This window comes from Eleutherodactylus coqui, chromosome 2, assembly GCF_035609145.1.
Source record: "Eleutherodactylus coqui strain aEleCoq1 chromosome 2, aEleCoq1.hap1, whole genome shotgun sequence".
Lineage (NCBI taxonomy): Eukaryota > Metazoa > Chordata > Amphibia > Anura > Eleutherodactylidae > Eleutherodactylus > Eleutherodactylus coqui.
This window is the reverse complement of record NC_089838.1, coordinates 63,717,803-63,732,064: the sequence shown is the minus strand read 5'-3', so window position 1 is coordinate 63,732,064 and position 14,262 is coordinate 63,717,803. Positions and strand designations below refer to the sequence as shown.

Here is a 14,262-nt window from a genome sequence, read left to right as displayed (position 1 = left end):
TAGTTAATACTGCAGACCTAGTTCCATTCACTTCAATAGGATTCGACCTGCAGTACCAACCTAGGCCACTACGTAATGTACAGTGCCCTCTGAAAACAGCTAGAAGTGGGAGAACCCCTTTAACTCACAGGAATATTTCTTCTGATCATGAAATGGCTCCTTCCATGTTTATATGTATAGGTGATGGGTTTATGTTCCTTTTGTAATCCTCTCAATGAATTTGCTTTTGATTGCAGTGTGGCAGTTGTTTCCTTCCCTGATGCTTTTACTTGCACTGGATCCTACCATCTATAACATCAATATGAGGGAGATTTGTCTTGACCGATGTCTTCTTGGCAGCTTTTTGCTTACATTCATAGCATCTTTAATCATTGGAATTGTGTGCTACTGTGTTTTCCCAAAAATAAGACCCTGTATTATATTAATTTTTGCCCCAAAAGAGGCACAGTGTCTTATTTTCAGGGGGTGTCTTACACTCTCTAAGCCGGCTGCGTCTGGGTCCCTCCCGCTGATCTCTAGAGCTGCGGCAGGCTGCAGTGTAATCCTCAGTGTTGACAGAGCACCTTCTTCCTGGTAACAGGGCTTTGAATACCCCGCCTCCAGCAAGCGAGTGCTGTGATTGGATCACGAGGGTAGTTGCTCAGCCAATCAGAGCTGGTGCTCGATGAACCAACAACAGCCATTCAGGGATGTCATTCCCTGAATGGATGTGAATGATCGAGCGTCGTCTGTGATTAGCTGAGCCACGGTACTCGTGATCCAATCACAGCACTCACTTGCTGGAGGCGGGGTATTCAAAGCGCCATTACCAGCAAGAGAGTGCTGTGTCAACACTGAGAATTACACTCTGCAGCTTGCCACAGCGCCAGTGACCAGCACGAGGGACCCTGACGGCGCCGGCTAGGTGAGTATTGCTGTTTTTTTGTTTTTTTTTATCTAGTGTAGCTAGGGCTTATTACCACCCACCCCTCCCCAAGAAAAAAAAAATCAGGGTAGGGTTATTATTGGGGTAGGTCTTATTTTCGGGGACACTGTATTTATGCCCTGGCACTTATATAGATTATATATTACATTTATGTCCTATATGTGCACCTGCAATAAGATAATCTGCTTGACTGACTGCTGTGAGAATTAAAAACTAAGCTGCCAAGACCACACGGTACCAGGTAAACCCCCATTACCCTGACCTTAAATACGGAGGACCTGGTGCCAGTAAGAGTTGTGGCCGTGGGCAGAGCTACAAATAATAACAGTTTTGATTGAATTCTTACTAGAGATGAGCGAGCACCAAAATGCTCGAGTGCTCGTTACTCGAGTCGAACTTCCCGCGATGCTCGAGGGTTCGTTTCCAGTAACGAACCCCATTAAAGTCAATGGGCGACTCGAGCATTTTTGTATATCGCCGATGCTCGCTAAGGTTTTCATTTGTGAAAATCTGGGCAATTCAAGAAAGTGATGGGAACGACACAGAAACGGATAGGGCAGGCGAGGGGCTACATGTTGGGCTGCATCTCAAGTTCCCAGGTCCCACTATTAAGCCACAATAGCGGCAAGAGTGCCCCCCCCCCCCCCCCGCACTGTCAGCATAAAGATTGTTCTCCTCTGCCACAGCTGTAACAGCTGTGGCAGAGAAGAACGATGTTAGCCCATTGAATTCAATGGAGCCGGCAATACAGACGGCTCCATTGAAAGCAATGGGCTGCCGGCGAGCGCGGGATTAATTTTCAGGAAGGGCTTAAAAATATAAGCCCTTACCTGAAAATCATCCTAAAATGTGTAAAAAAAAAAAAAAAAAAAAAATGTATACTCACCTTTCCGCTGCAGCCGGAGTTCAGCCTCGTCTGGCCGGCAGTTCTCCTGAACTGCTCTGAATAGTATTCAGCAGCCGTGGATTTAAAATCCCCGCCTGCTGAATGAGCTGCCTCTGATTGGTCACAGCCTCACCAATCAAAGGCAGCTCTCACTCACACCCATTCATGAATTCATGAATGGCTGAGTGCTGCCTCTGATTGGCTCAGCGCAGGGACCAATCAGGGGCAGCTCTCAGCCCTTCCCGAAAATTAATTCCGCGCTCGCCGGCAGCCCATTGCTTTCAATGGAGCCGGCTGTATTGCCGGCTCCATTGAATTCAATAGGCTAACATCATTCTTCTCTGCCACAGCTGTTACAGCTGTGGTAGAGGAGAACGATCTTTATGCTGACATCTTTTATTTATTTATTTTTTTTTTTGCACATTTTAGGATGATTTTCAGGCAAGGGCTTATATTTTTAAGCCCTTCCCGAAAATTCATCCTGAGACGCCGGCAGCCCATTGCTTTCAGTGGAGCCGGCTGTATTGCCGGCTCCATTGAATTCAATGGTCAGTGCTCGTTTAATCGAGACGAGTACCGCGTGGTGCTCGCCTCTAGTAACGAGCATCTCGAGCACCCTAATACTCGAACGAGCATCAAGCTCGGACGAGTATGCTCGCTCATCTCTAATTATTACCCATTTTGTTCCCCAGGTTTCTGAAAAAATATACATATGTTTCTGCTGCTGTGTTTTACATGTTGCTTTCCCAGTTGATGTCAATTGGAAAAATCACCAAAGCTACAGAACAGGGAATAGTGTAATGTACGGAAACCTTTTAAATTTCAGCTCACTCATCTGTAAAATTTTTGATGTACAACACTCACCCAAGGAAGGTTATAACCGAGAAGATGTGCTCATTCAGAACCCATTATTAAGTCAACAAAATGAAAAATATGAAAAGAAAATTGCAAAGAACAGCAATTTTAATTTCTTGCCAGAAACCCAATGGTACAACACTACATTTATTTATTTTAGTTCAATTACTGTAAAATTAAAAAAAAAAAAACCTTTTTTTTTTTTACTTTGCCTCTCCATTCCAGTTCTTCACCATCCTCTGCTTCCTCAGTGGAAATTCAAAGTTTTCATCCAAACTCTGGGAGGTTGTCTTAGTCATGTCCACATATCACGGTTGCATGGTTTTGCACTTGTCATGTTATTGTAGTGGATATCCTTCTCTATCCATCTGTTACTGCAATTGGAAAAAATAGCCTAAAACATAGATGCTGCTATAAAGTGTGATGTGAACAGAGCATTTCTGTATTTAAAAAATACAGTTTAAATGGATTTGACATTCTGCACTGATTACCCTAATTTCATTTTATAGCTCCATAGCGTGCTCAATTTTTCTGATTCAGAGCTCCAAATCCCCTTTTTATATAGATTTAAAAGATTATATACTGGCTACCTGCATCCACTGCTAAAGGGGGGCTTAATAGGAGCTTACTACATACCATTAGCCATTTAACTCAGTTATAACAGTAAGCGACTAGCAAAAGTCATGAGTGCAGGACCAGCAATATTGGGAAGAAAACTTATGACAGATCAGTTGCAAGTAGAGATAAGCAAAGGTGTCAGTCGGCTTTTAATTGAAACGTTTGGTTGAAACACAGTGTTCAATACTAGTTTTAAGGGTTTTTATGAACTTTAGGTTTGGCTGAAACTGATCGCTTGGGGTTCGGGTTCTTGACCAACTAAACGTCTAATAAAGTTCAACCCGAATTCTGGATCTACAGATTTGCTTCGCTCATATCTAGTTGCAAGTAAATTTTCTTTTATCATCCAAACCTCATACTATCAGTCTAGTCAGTAAGAGTCTGCTATAGCTATTTCAATCCTTTGAAGTTTTGATCACAGAAATTAACTGTAACAAAGTGTAAGTAGGTTGACTCGGTGGATGGAATGTATGCTAAAGCCAAGGCAATGAACTATTGGAGCTGTCTACATAAGGCTCTCATGGTCCCTCCAGTAGTGGCTGAAGATAGCCTGCAAGTAATTTTTTTACTTTCGTATCTATGGGTGCTTACACAGGACCCATTCAAACAAATGTATAACCATTAAATTTTTGACTATCCTAAGTTCTCCAAAGGTATTTCCAAGCGAAAGACCTCCTTTATGATATTTACACTCTTTGTGAAAAAAATCCACGCCCTAGAAGGAGTTGTTGTTTTGCTGCAAAACTGCATACATTTACATATGAGGTAGATATGCAAATTATTAGAGTTGTAGTGTAATTAAATGAACGGTTTTACCATCTGAGGCCCTAAAAGTGCTTCCACCCTTGGCCTATAAATAGGCTCTCAGAAGCTACATGTGTGTAATGGACCTCTTTTTCAGCTTCTGTAGAGCTTTTTGACCACTGGACGCCTCTACAACACACGAGATTTTGCCCAATTAACAAAGTTTAAGACTGGACACGTTATTGGAATGCGAGAAGCTGGATGCTCATATCGACAAATTGCCCGCCATTTTGGGCCATTCTGACCAGATTGTTAAGAGGCGTGTGACCAGTGGGTGTGCAAGAAGACCCTCGACGGACCACCAGTAGAGAGGATTGTCTCATCGTCCAACAAGCATGAGCAGCTCCAACTGTTTCATTGTCCCCATCCTGAGACAAGTGGCATCATTCTTACAAGCCCTTGTGTCATTTGGAACCATTTCCAGGCGCTTGGCTGAAGAAAGTTTGGTCTCGCAGCCATTACGTATACTGCCTTTGACATCCACCCATCGTTGCCTCTCTTTGCAGTGGAGCCGTGCACAACTAAACTGGACTGTTGCAGAGTGAAACTGGGTTGTCTTCTGCTATTAATCCAGGTTTAGTTTGGGCACTGACGATGGCTGTGTTTGTGTCTTGAGACCTTGGGGTGAGTATCTCAATCCTGCCTTTGCTGTGGAGCAGTACACTGCCCCCAATACTGGTGTGATACTCTGGTGGAGCTATCGTATACGACAGTCATGTCACACCTAATAATGGTACAAGGGATAATGACAGCTCAGCAATATGTTCAGCACATCCTGCAGCCACATGTGTTCCTCTCATGGCAACTTCCAAGAGGCATTTTTCAGCAGGATACTGCCCGACCGCACACACAAGGGGATCACAGGAATGTCTCCACAACATTGTCACGCTTCCATGGCTGCCCAGTTGCCAGAGATCATCTGGGACGCCAGCTTCAGCAGCTTACATGTCTTCTCAACCTAGAGGCTTAGTTGCAGCAAATATTGACCACTATGCCGAGGAGTGTATCTGTTCTATTAGAAAGGGTTGCCCAAACTAAACCATCTCTCTTAAGCTTACAAGTGAATATGTCTGGAATACTTCTAGTGTTCACCATAAAGTGTGATCGAAGAAAAACATCCAACAAAATGATATCCTGGGGATGCGAACCCTGTCACTGGAAGGGGTCAGCAGAGGATGTCAAGAATTCTTCTAACGACAAGGTAGTGCACAGGCAAGAAAATTGCAGTCAACTACGTTGCTGGTGCTCCAACTAATATGTCAGAATGCACAACTTGTTCCGTTGCAAAGATAGGCTATAACAGCAGACAACCAGTTTGAGTGCCATTACTGTCTGAGGGCTCCTTCACATGGGTGCTGTCATTTTCGTCCGGCATTGTCATGGTCGCAGCTCGGACGAAAATCGCATGAATGAGAGGCAGCCGTGACCAAGTCCTGGCTGCATCTCCCGTTTATGCGCCCATTCAGACGGCCCGGGTGTGGCGAGTATATGCCGCACGCAGAATACCGTCGGACGGGGGGAGAGCATTTAAGGGACTAAATTCCCTCCCCCTCTCCACCCCTTGTCGGCAAAGAGAGGGGACGGGGTGGTAGCTAGAATTCTAATCTCCCATCCCTGTCCAACAGCCGGCGGAGGGGGGGGAGAGAGTTTAGCAGAGATGCTGCTAAATCCCCCCCACCTCCTTTTTCCAGCAGCTCTCATAGGCCCCCATAGGAGTCTAAGACGCTGGTGTATTCCAGATGAAAAAATAGGTCCAGGAATATCTTTTCCGGGTGTCAGGAATGCGCACCGTATGCACTATCTTTTCTGGCCAGCTGTTTTTACGCACCAGAAAATCGTCCATCTGAACTGATGCGAATACAGTGCATCAGATGGTCGCGTATACCGTCCGGCCATGAAAATGCAGCCGAAATACGCTCATGGGAATAAGCACAAAGGGAGACAGAAAGGTAAGAGTGCAGTAGGCAAACGAGCGTAAAACTGGGATCACTGAGCAGTGGACAATTATTGCATAGCCAGATGATCCCAGATTTCATTTGCAATATGTTGATGGGAGGGTCAGAATTTGGTACAAGCAGCATAAATCAATGAACTCTTCCCACCATATATTCAGAGAATGCCAGTATCTCCATCTAATTTGCAGCAACTGCATGAAGCTATTTAGCCCGTTTACGCCAATGTTCATGCAGCACTATTTCATCACCTAATGAGTAAGTGCAGTAAGTCGTCATGAACTGCTGCGGTTTTGAAGGCCAGAGGAGACCGAGCACACTGCTAGATGAGTGTTTCTAATAAGTGTCTGTTCAGTGTATATGCCAGTAGTCTAGAAAAGAACATTAAAATACAAGTTTAAAAAAACACACTAGCAAACGGCCCAACTACAGCCAGGACACATCCATGTATCCCTCTAACACCCTTTAGCATATCTCCACGTCTGTCTTTTTAATAATGTACTTTATTATGTATTGTGAGTAGTGACTGTGAAAACCCTATTTATTCCCACCTTGGTGTTGTTTTTTTTCTAGAAGTCATTACCCTTAAGTTTCCTAATCTAAAAGATTTAATGGGGCCTTTTAATTAAAAACAAGTCAACTTTTAGCGTTAAGAATAGAAATGCTGAGAACTCAGAAAGAACAGGTGTCTACCTTTCCCAATACGTAGTCGGAATTACTTCTTCCACTGCCTTTCCCTGTCGCAGTGACCTCTGAGAGCTGTTTCGTGAATGGTGTGATAATATGGGTATTCTCAGGAGGGAAGAATGTATATTTAACTGTGATGCAAATCCTTGCAGCTGTTATGTAAGGCAAATAACGTCAGCACATCATCTGCTAATAAAATACCAAGGAGCACCACGTCCATTCATTCTTTATCTAAACATTCCTGAATGGCCCGTCTCGCCCAGCACATTGGGGTCTGCTCCTGCTCATTTTACACTTGCCGTAACCCGAGCCGGATAAATTAATTGATTTTAGAAGTCTATGTGCACTTTTGTAACCGTTATATTATTGCTCCAATACATCTTAAATAAAATAAAAAAATATACTGCTGTTTTATGTCTACAACTTCTGTTCCGGCCAATGCGCTTCCATGGTTATAGACTAGGAACAAACCCCGTGAGGTCCGATCCTCCAGCTAATCAATAACATTAAAATATATTCATTGTAACTACATTTATGGCTTGCACTGTACTTGGAAGCTCTTCTCTCCGTCCATCTTCACAGTTTTACAAATAATATAGCAATTATAGATATTTTAACGTTTTTTTATTGTAAAATTTAAGTCTTATGTTTTTATTTTGTAGTTGATGTTAAATTATTCCTGTATGAAATATTGCGGCTTTCACATGTACTCACTAGGCTGAAAGCTGGTCTAAAACAACTCAACGGCCTAAAGTAGTGGTTTCCAACCGTATTACTGTGGAGGAACCCCTAAGAATATGTTTTCACCTCTGAGGAATCCCTGATTTTATTCCTACCTCAAGTGGCAGGTGGTTTGCGGAAAACGGGGAATGCCATCCTATTGTGTGTGCTCTATTTTTACAAATATTCTTTTTTTTCGGACTTCATTTTAAAATGGAGAGATGTTAGGGAAGGTCAGCCATATATAAGACATTGCCCCAGGATGAAGATGACATCTCCAACATAGATCTAAGATTTGCCCTTTTCAAAAAAGTAGGTTTTAGACCAATGTGTCATATTTAGAACAAATTCTCTTGAATTTTGACACAGTTCGAACCTGTGCTTACATTCTCTCACAGATTTTCAGTTTTGGAGTCAATCTACTGTTGAGCTCATTCTCCCAGTCCCTTATATAATATGATTCCTGTGTTGAGTTGCAGCAATAAGAGTAAATACTAGACATTAATTTAGAGCCCAGGGAAGTGGAAGGCATAAGATTAGCCAGATTAGATCTTGAGTGGGCTAGCCCAGACTTGGTAAGAAGTTTCTACAGGCCTGGCAGAAAGGTAGATAATGCTGGAAAGTTTAACCCACTTTTCACAGGATTCAAAAAATTGATGTCCTAATGAGACTCGATTGTACCAAGATCTTTTATCAAAGAGTTATTCAGTTTAGCCAGCTCGTCATTATTTTTTGTTAGGGAGTCCATTTTGCTAAGTGGGGATCATAGCTAAGAGCATTAAGGGCGATGGGACATCTTTTGAGCCCAATGAGTTATTAAGCTTTTGCCAGAGTTTAATTGTCCCTCATTACTTGAAACTTGATTTGTTTTGACAGCACTATTTTTGAGTACTAAAGAAAGTAAAGAGGGCACAATCTTTTTTTCAAGGGCAATATGAATGGGAGGGAGAGAGGCGGAGGTAAGTTTTAGCCACAAATTCAAACAAGTAGAGCATCCCCATGTCCACTCACACAAGCAAACAGCGACTATGATTTTCGGCCCGCTGAAAAGAAATTGCAGCATGCTATATTTTTTTTGCGGATTTCTCAGACTGCTTCCATTGCAGTCAATGGAAGCTGTCTGGCCCGTGGCCCTTCCACAATTGATATTGCAGCTACGCGTGGACGCCTGCCAGGCACAGGGCCAGATTCCACTGTGGGCACCCGCATGTGGAATCCAGCTCTGCCACGTGAAGGCGGCTAAAATAATCAAATTATTGAGGACCGTAGCAATCGTTGTCGCTAAGCGTTTAAGCCACCCTGTAGGGTCTGTATTACACAGTAAGCTATGTCTATAGCTTGGGCATAATTCAGTATTTTTGACTACTTTGGGAGTAATTGAACTATAACTCTCTCTAAGGTTTGTTTAAGAAGAGGGGTGCCAGCTGGTAAGTCATTGCATACTTTTAACAATTTAGGGATCAACATATTCTTGTATATTTTTATATATTGGCTATCCTGCAAAATTGATAATGCATCTCTTTACCCTTCAGACTTCTATTAATTTAGAATTTTGTTGTGTTGAAGATTGAAAGAGAAAGTCTTAATGTGTGGACTGTGTCTGACGGATTACTTACAGGAGTTTGAAGTGTTATCATACCATTTTGGTTAATAGCCGTTTTAAACTGTAGTTTATGTAGTCTATTTTATTTCCCACCTCTCTCAGTTATGACTGACAGGCTGTCATGTATCTGCAAGTACACAGACAACCTGTCAATCACTGCAGAAAGGGGTGGAGGGAGCGCTTACCTTGTAAATGCAACACCTTCATAACCTGTTTTTTTGTGCTGTTTGGGACAATAAGAGAACCTGACCACACACTATTGCTTAAAGAGTACCTGCACTTTTTAATGTACAGAATAGGTGATTATAAGCATTTTTGCAATAGGTTTTATCAGTCAATTCTGTAAATATTTCTTACAAACCCCCTCTTCTGCTATGCAGCTAAGTGAAGATGGAGCTGAGAGATCTGTCTTCACTGAGCTGTATAACAGTAGAGGATGCTCCATCCACGTGTCTCCTCCTGTTCTCTCTAGAACAGCTGCAGACACAACTGTTGCCATATTACAGTTTATTCATGTCTGTATTATAAAAAAAATATTTTTAATAGCCTTGTATCCCATCACCCCCAGTGTTTTACAACTCTCCTCACTCATATGCTGCGATTCCCCAGTGTCATGTTATGAAGGAGAGGAGCCCTTCTATTCTGCAGACAGCTTCTCTCCTCGCAGTGCTTACTCCCTGCCGGACCCAATGCCCTGACAAGGGCTCAGTGCATCAAGCTGTGACATGTAGTAGTTTACACCCAATGCATTGAGACCCTGTCAGCGCATCGGGTTTGACGGGGAGCGAGCACTGTGAAGAGAGAAGCCGCCTGCGCAATCGGTAACTGTATTATATGAGCGGGAAGAGCAGTAAAACATCAGGGGCGAAAGACGACAAACTGTCATATAAGAACAGCTGTGTTTGCAGCTGTTCTAGAGAGAACAGGAGCAGACACATGGATGGAGCACCCTCCCATGTTATGCCTGGTATGCAGATTTTTCAACCCCGCCTTCACCTAACTGTATAGCAGAAGAGGGGTTTTGTAAAAAATATGTACAGAATAGGTTGATAAATGTACAGAATAGACTGATAAAACCTATTGCAGCCTGTTAAAAAAGTGCAGTATAGCATGGATCTGCGTTGAAGTATGTTTATTGGGAAGTTTTATTATTTTTAAGGCTTGATAATTTTTTATGCCTTTTTTTTATGCCCGCCTTCTCTGGGGGCTTTAAGAAGATCTAGTGGCAGTGTCCATCCTATTTTAGTTGGAAGTCGCTGAATATGTTATGCACCGCTCCTCTTATGTTCTTTGTGCAATATACCCTACCTGACAGTCGGTATCTAGTGGAGACTGCTGCTGAATCTTCTTAACAGAGTTATTGGAGCATTTAGCCGGGCAAGTATCTCTGGATCTCCTTGGCTACTATTTGGAACATGACAGCTATTGGTCTGGATGGTTATTCTTTCATCCCCACCTCCAACTTCTGCATAAAACATGCTCACAGATATAGAGTAGTTGTACATGGCCCACCTTCATATGTACAAGGCCTGTTTATTGTCCACAAGGTAATTATGTCTATCAACATGAAAACTGAAGGCTTATATCTTAATTGTATGCAAGAAGATCCCAGTGTTGCTTGAATCAAGGGGTCCATTGCCTGGTAAGAGGTTGTACATTTCTGAATCTGATCAACTCCAGCCTCATTTCTATGGATGATTGTACCCTTTATAATGTAAGTGTAATTTACAATTTGTAATTACTTGATCTTCATGCAATAATCCAGGGTGAGGTTTGCTCATTAATTTCCACTGCAAATCCTGAGACCTGTGAGCTGAATTATGTCTAATGGTGGTGGTTTCATTTAATTACCAGTCAGTATTGTTGTGTAATTAACACATTATGACAAACCAAGATAGATAAATGTGTCGGACACGAGCTTGATCATTGTAATATAATAAATATGACTAAGTCTCTATATAATTGATACATGTTTCTATTTAGGCAATGCCTTAGAGAAGAAGGGAGGGAAAGAGTTCTTGGAAGCCGTCATTGAACTGAAGAAAAAGAATGGACCTTTAGATGTAGCTGGAGGTAATGGCTTTACACGTTGTAGTCCTATAGATCTCTACTGTAATTGAATAACACATTGCAATCCCTAAAATGGCAATGGAAAGCATAGATGAACGTAAAGTGATGCTCTGCCTTTGGCACTGTTTATAGAATGTGTTAGATGCCTGTATTATGGAAAACTATGAGGCATTTGAAACTCATTGGATCTGCCCTGTAGACTCAACCGCAAAATGCATCTGGAGCCTGCGATTCACTTTTTTGATAATATCAACTTATTAGGAGATTTCAACAATTGCCTAATTAATATAAATCATTTTTATACTTGTAAAAGCTGATTATAATTATACTTTTAAATTAACATAGTGCAACTAAACTTTTTAAAAACTTTTGACATGTCAGTAGATATGACTGAAAGGTAGCTGAGCATTGTGCCTGTTTGGCTGTCATTGCTAGTGGTGTACGGGGTCCGTAGAATTTCTATGGAGCCTATACACCGCTCTGAGCAGTGAGGGAAATGGCCAAATGGGCATAGCGCTCCGATGAGCGCTTCTGCACTTTATTTCAGCGATCGGTGGAGGTCTCAGTACTTGGACCACTTCCAGTCAAAACACTCCTGCTATGTTACTATGACATGTCAAAAGTTGTTTTTTTAAAAGTTTTGTTACCCTTTAACCCCTTAGTGACCACCCCATTGCCTTTTTACATCCTGCTTTAGTGGGCTTTAATTACCAGGGATGTAAAAACATGCTTCCCTTGGGGATTAAAGCCAAGTGGGCTGTGGACATGACAGCTCCATGCTGTTGGTTACCGGAGGTAGCTGACAACCTGGAGCTGTCATGGGGGGCCGCGGGAAGCCCTCACCCTGGTCATACGATCAGCGCTATCCAATGGATGGCGCTGATCGCATTAAAGTGTAAAAAAGTTAAAAGATTCAGCTGCCCTTACGGATCGGATCCACGAGGGCAGCTAAGCATATTTACCCCATCCACCGCAATGTCCCGCTGTGATCTAGTTCTCCAGGACCTGATGGCTGTCTTCTGCACATGCTCGCCAGGTGTCATTACGTCAGCCGTATGCTGTTCCTGGTCACATGATCACCCTTATCCACTGGATTAAGGTGATCGTGCAAAGTTAAAAAGTATTAAAAAAAAGTTTCAAAAAGTTAAAGTTTCATCTTCTCTTACGGATCGTATCCGTGAGGGGAGATGAAATTACATATCCAAGGTCCCCAGATTTGTCCCCGCAGGGCCACGGCCAGGCTGACAGCTGGGATCCGCTGTGGGCCTCTGCAAACGGATTCCACATATGGCAGTGTGAACCTGGCGTTATTCAGATCACTACCTGTAATGCATAATTTACAAGAAGCCCCCGGGAACGCTCGCCTTCCTGCAGTTCCAGGAGCAGCTTGTTGAGCGCCTTCTGTGTGAGACCACAGCACCTCAGCAGGCTTACGAAGCCTCACAGAGCGCCACTTTTTTCACCCCATACCTGCCGCTAAGGTCAAGAAATACCCCCCAAAAAAGCATGAGAGGAGGAGGGATACACGATTTTATTGCCCCATGTACTCATCCCGTGTCTTCAGAAATACCACACCGTTTGCATTGTTACTTTTATCTAAGATTTGGGGACTGCAAAAAAGGGTGGGGGGGATTATTATTAGGAATGCGCAAGTGAGTAATGGGGCCTAAAATTTATTAAGTTGTGCCCTGAAATCCAACAGGTGTTCCCTCCATTATAGGCCTAGCCATGTGTCTTGTAAGTAGATTGGGGCCCAATGGGTATGCTTCTAAACAGGGGACAAACAGGGGTATCCATTTTGCGATGGAAGTCTTTACTCAGATGTGTGCTGTACAAAAAAAAACTTTTTAAAATTACACAATTGCCCAAAAAATGAAAATCGTATTTTTTTCCTTCTGCTTTGCTTAGATTCAGTCAAAAACTGTGGGGTCAAAATATGTAGTGCATGGCTAGATTGATTCGTTAAGGGGGTCTAGTTTTCAAAATGGGGTCATTCGTGGGGGTTTTCTATTGCTTTGGCCGCTCTATAAGTGGGCAATGGGGCCTAAAAGCCTTCAAGCTAAATTTCTGTTCTGAAAGCCACCGGCTGTTCCTTTCATTGTGGGCCCCGTTGTGCATACAGACATAACATTAGGGCTACAATGAGTATGTTTCTGAACACAGGACAAACAGGGGTATCCATTTTGGTAAATTCTCATTTTTATATGCACTATAGAAAAAACTGCCTTTAAAATGACATATTTGCAAAAAAATGATATTTTGATTTTTTTCTCCTCTGAATTGCATTAACTCTTGAAAAAAAAAACTGTGGCATCAAAATACTCATGACACCCCCCAGTGAATATTTTAGGGGATGTAGTTTTTAAAATGTGGTCATTTGTTGTGCTATCTATCATTCTGACACCTATCAGCCTTTGCTAACTTTTCTTGGTGCAGGAAAACAAAGTGTTCCTCAAAATGTTGATAATTAATGTTAAATTTGTACGTCTCCTAAATGGTTAAAAAAACAAGTTTTTCCAATGTGTGTCCAGATTAAAGTAAACAAATGGAAATATATATCTTATGAAAAATTTGTACTGTATGTTTGCACATATTTGAGATATTGCAATTGAAAATGTGAAAAAAATGACTTTTTTTTTTTTTTACATTTTCCCAACTTTGGTGTTTTTAATAAATATACACAAATTCTATTGGACTATTTTTACCACCTAAATGAAGTACAACATGTGGCGAAAAAACATTGTCAGAATCACTGGGATATGCAAAACCTTTACGGAGTTATTCTGTGTTTTTAAAGTCCCATTTCAGATTTCCAAATATTGGCTTGGTCATTAAGGTGCATACAGGCTTGGTCACTAAGGGGTTAAGTAAATGTAGACCTCTGTATAAACATCTTAACAGTAGTTAAATAATAAGCAAATACAGACAGCGAGTTACAAGTGTCCTCCCCTAACTCGGCGTATAATTTGACATTATTCAGTTATGTGGTTGGAGAAGGGAGAAAAGTCTACTTTTGAAGGATGCCTTTGACAGAAGCCACACATCAGCTATTCGTAATCCTAGGCTTCCCTGTTTAAAAAAATAAAAGTATACACCTAGCATATTTTTTTTTAATGAATAGCCCAAGAATAAATTGTTTTTC

At 42.0% G+C, this 14,262-nt stretch overlaps 1 protein-coding gene across 3 annotated transcripts in view; it reads left to right on the top strand.

The window, feature by feature from the left end:
* MACROH2A1 (macroH2A.1 histone) overlaps positions 1-14,262 on the top strand; it is a 61,022-nt gene that overhangs the window by 32,064 nt on the left and 14,696 nt on the right. For all 3 annotated transcript variants that reach the window (XM_066591063.1, XM_066591062.1, XM_066591064.1), the window contains exon 7: positions 11,034-11,123. In XM_066591063.1, coding sequence (XP_066447160.1) covers positions 11,034-11,123 — 90 coding nt within the window. The remainder of the gene's footprint in view (positions 1-11,033; positions 11,124-14,262) is intronic.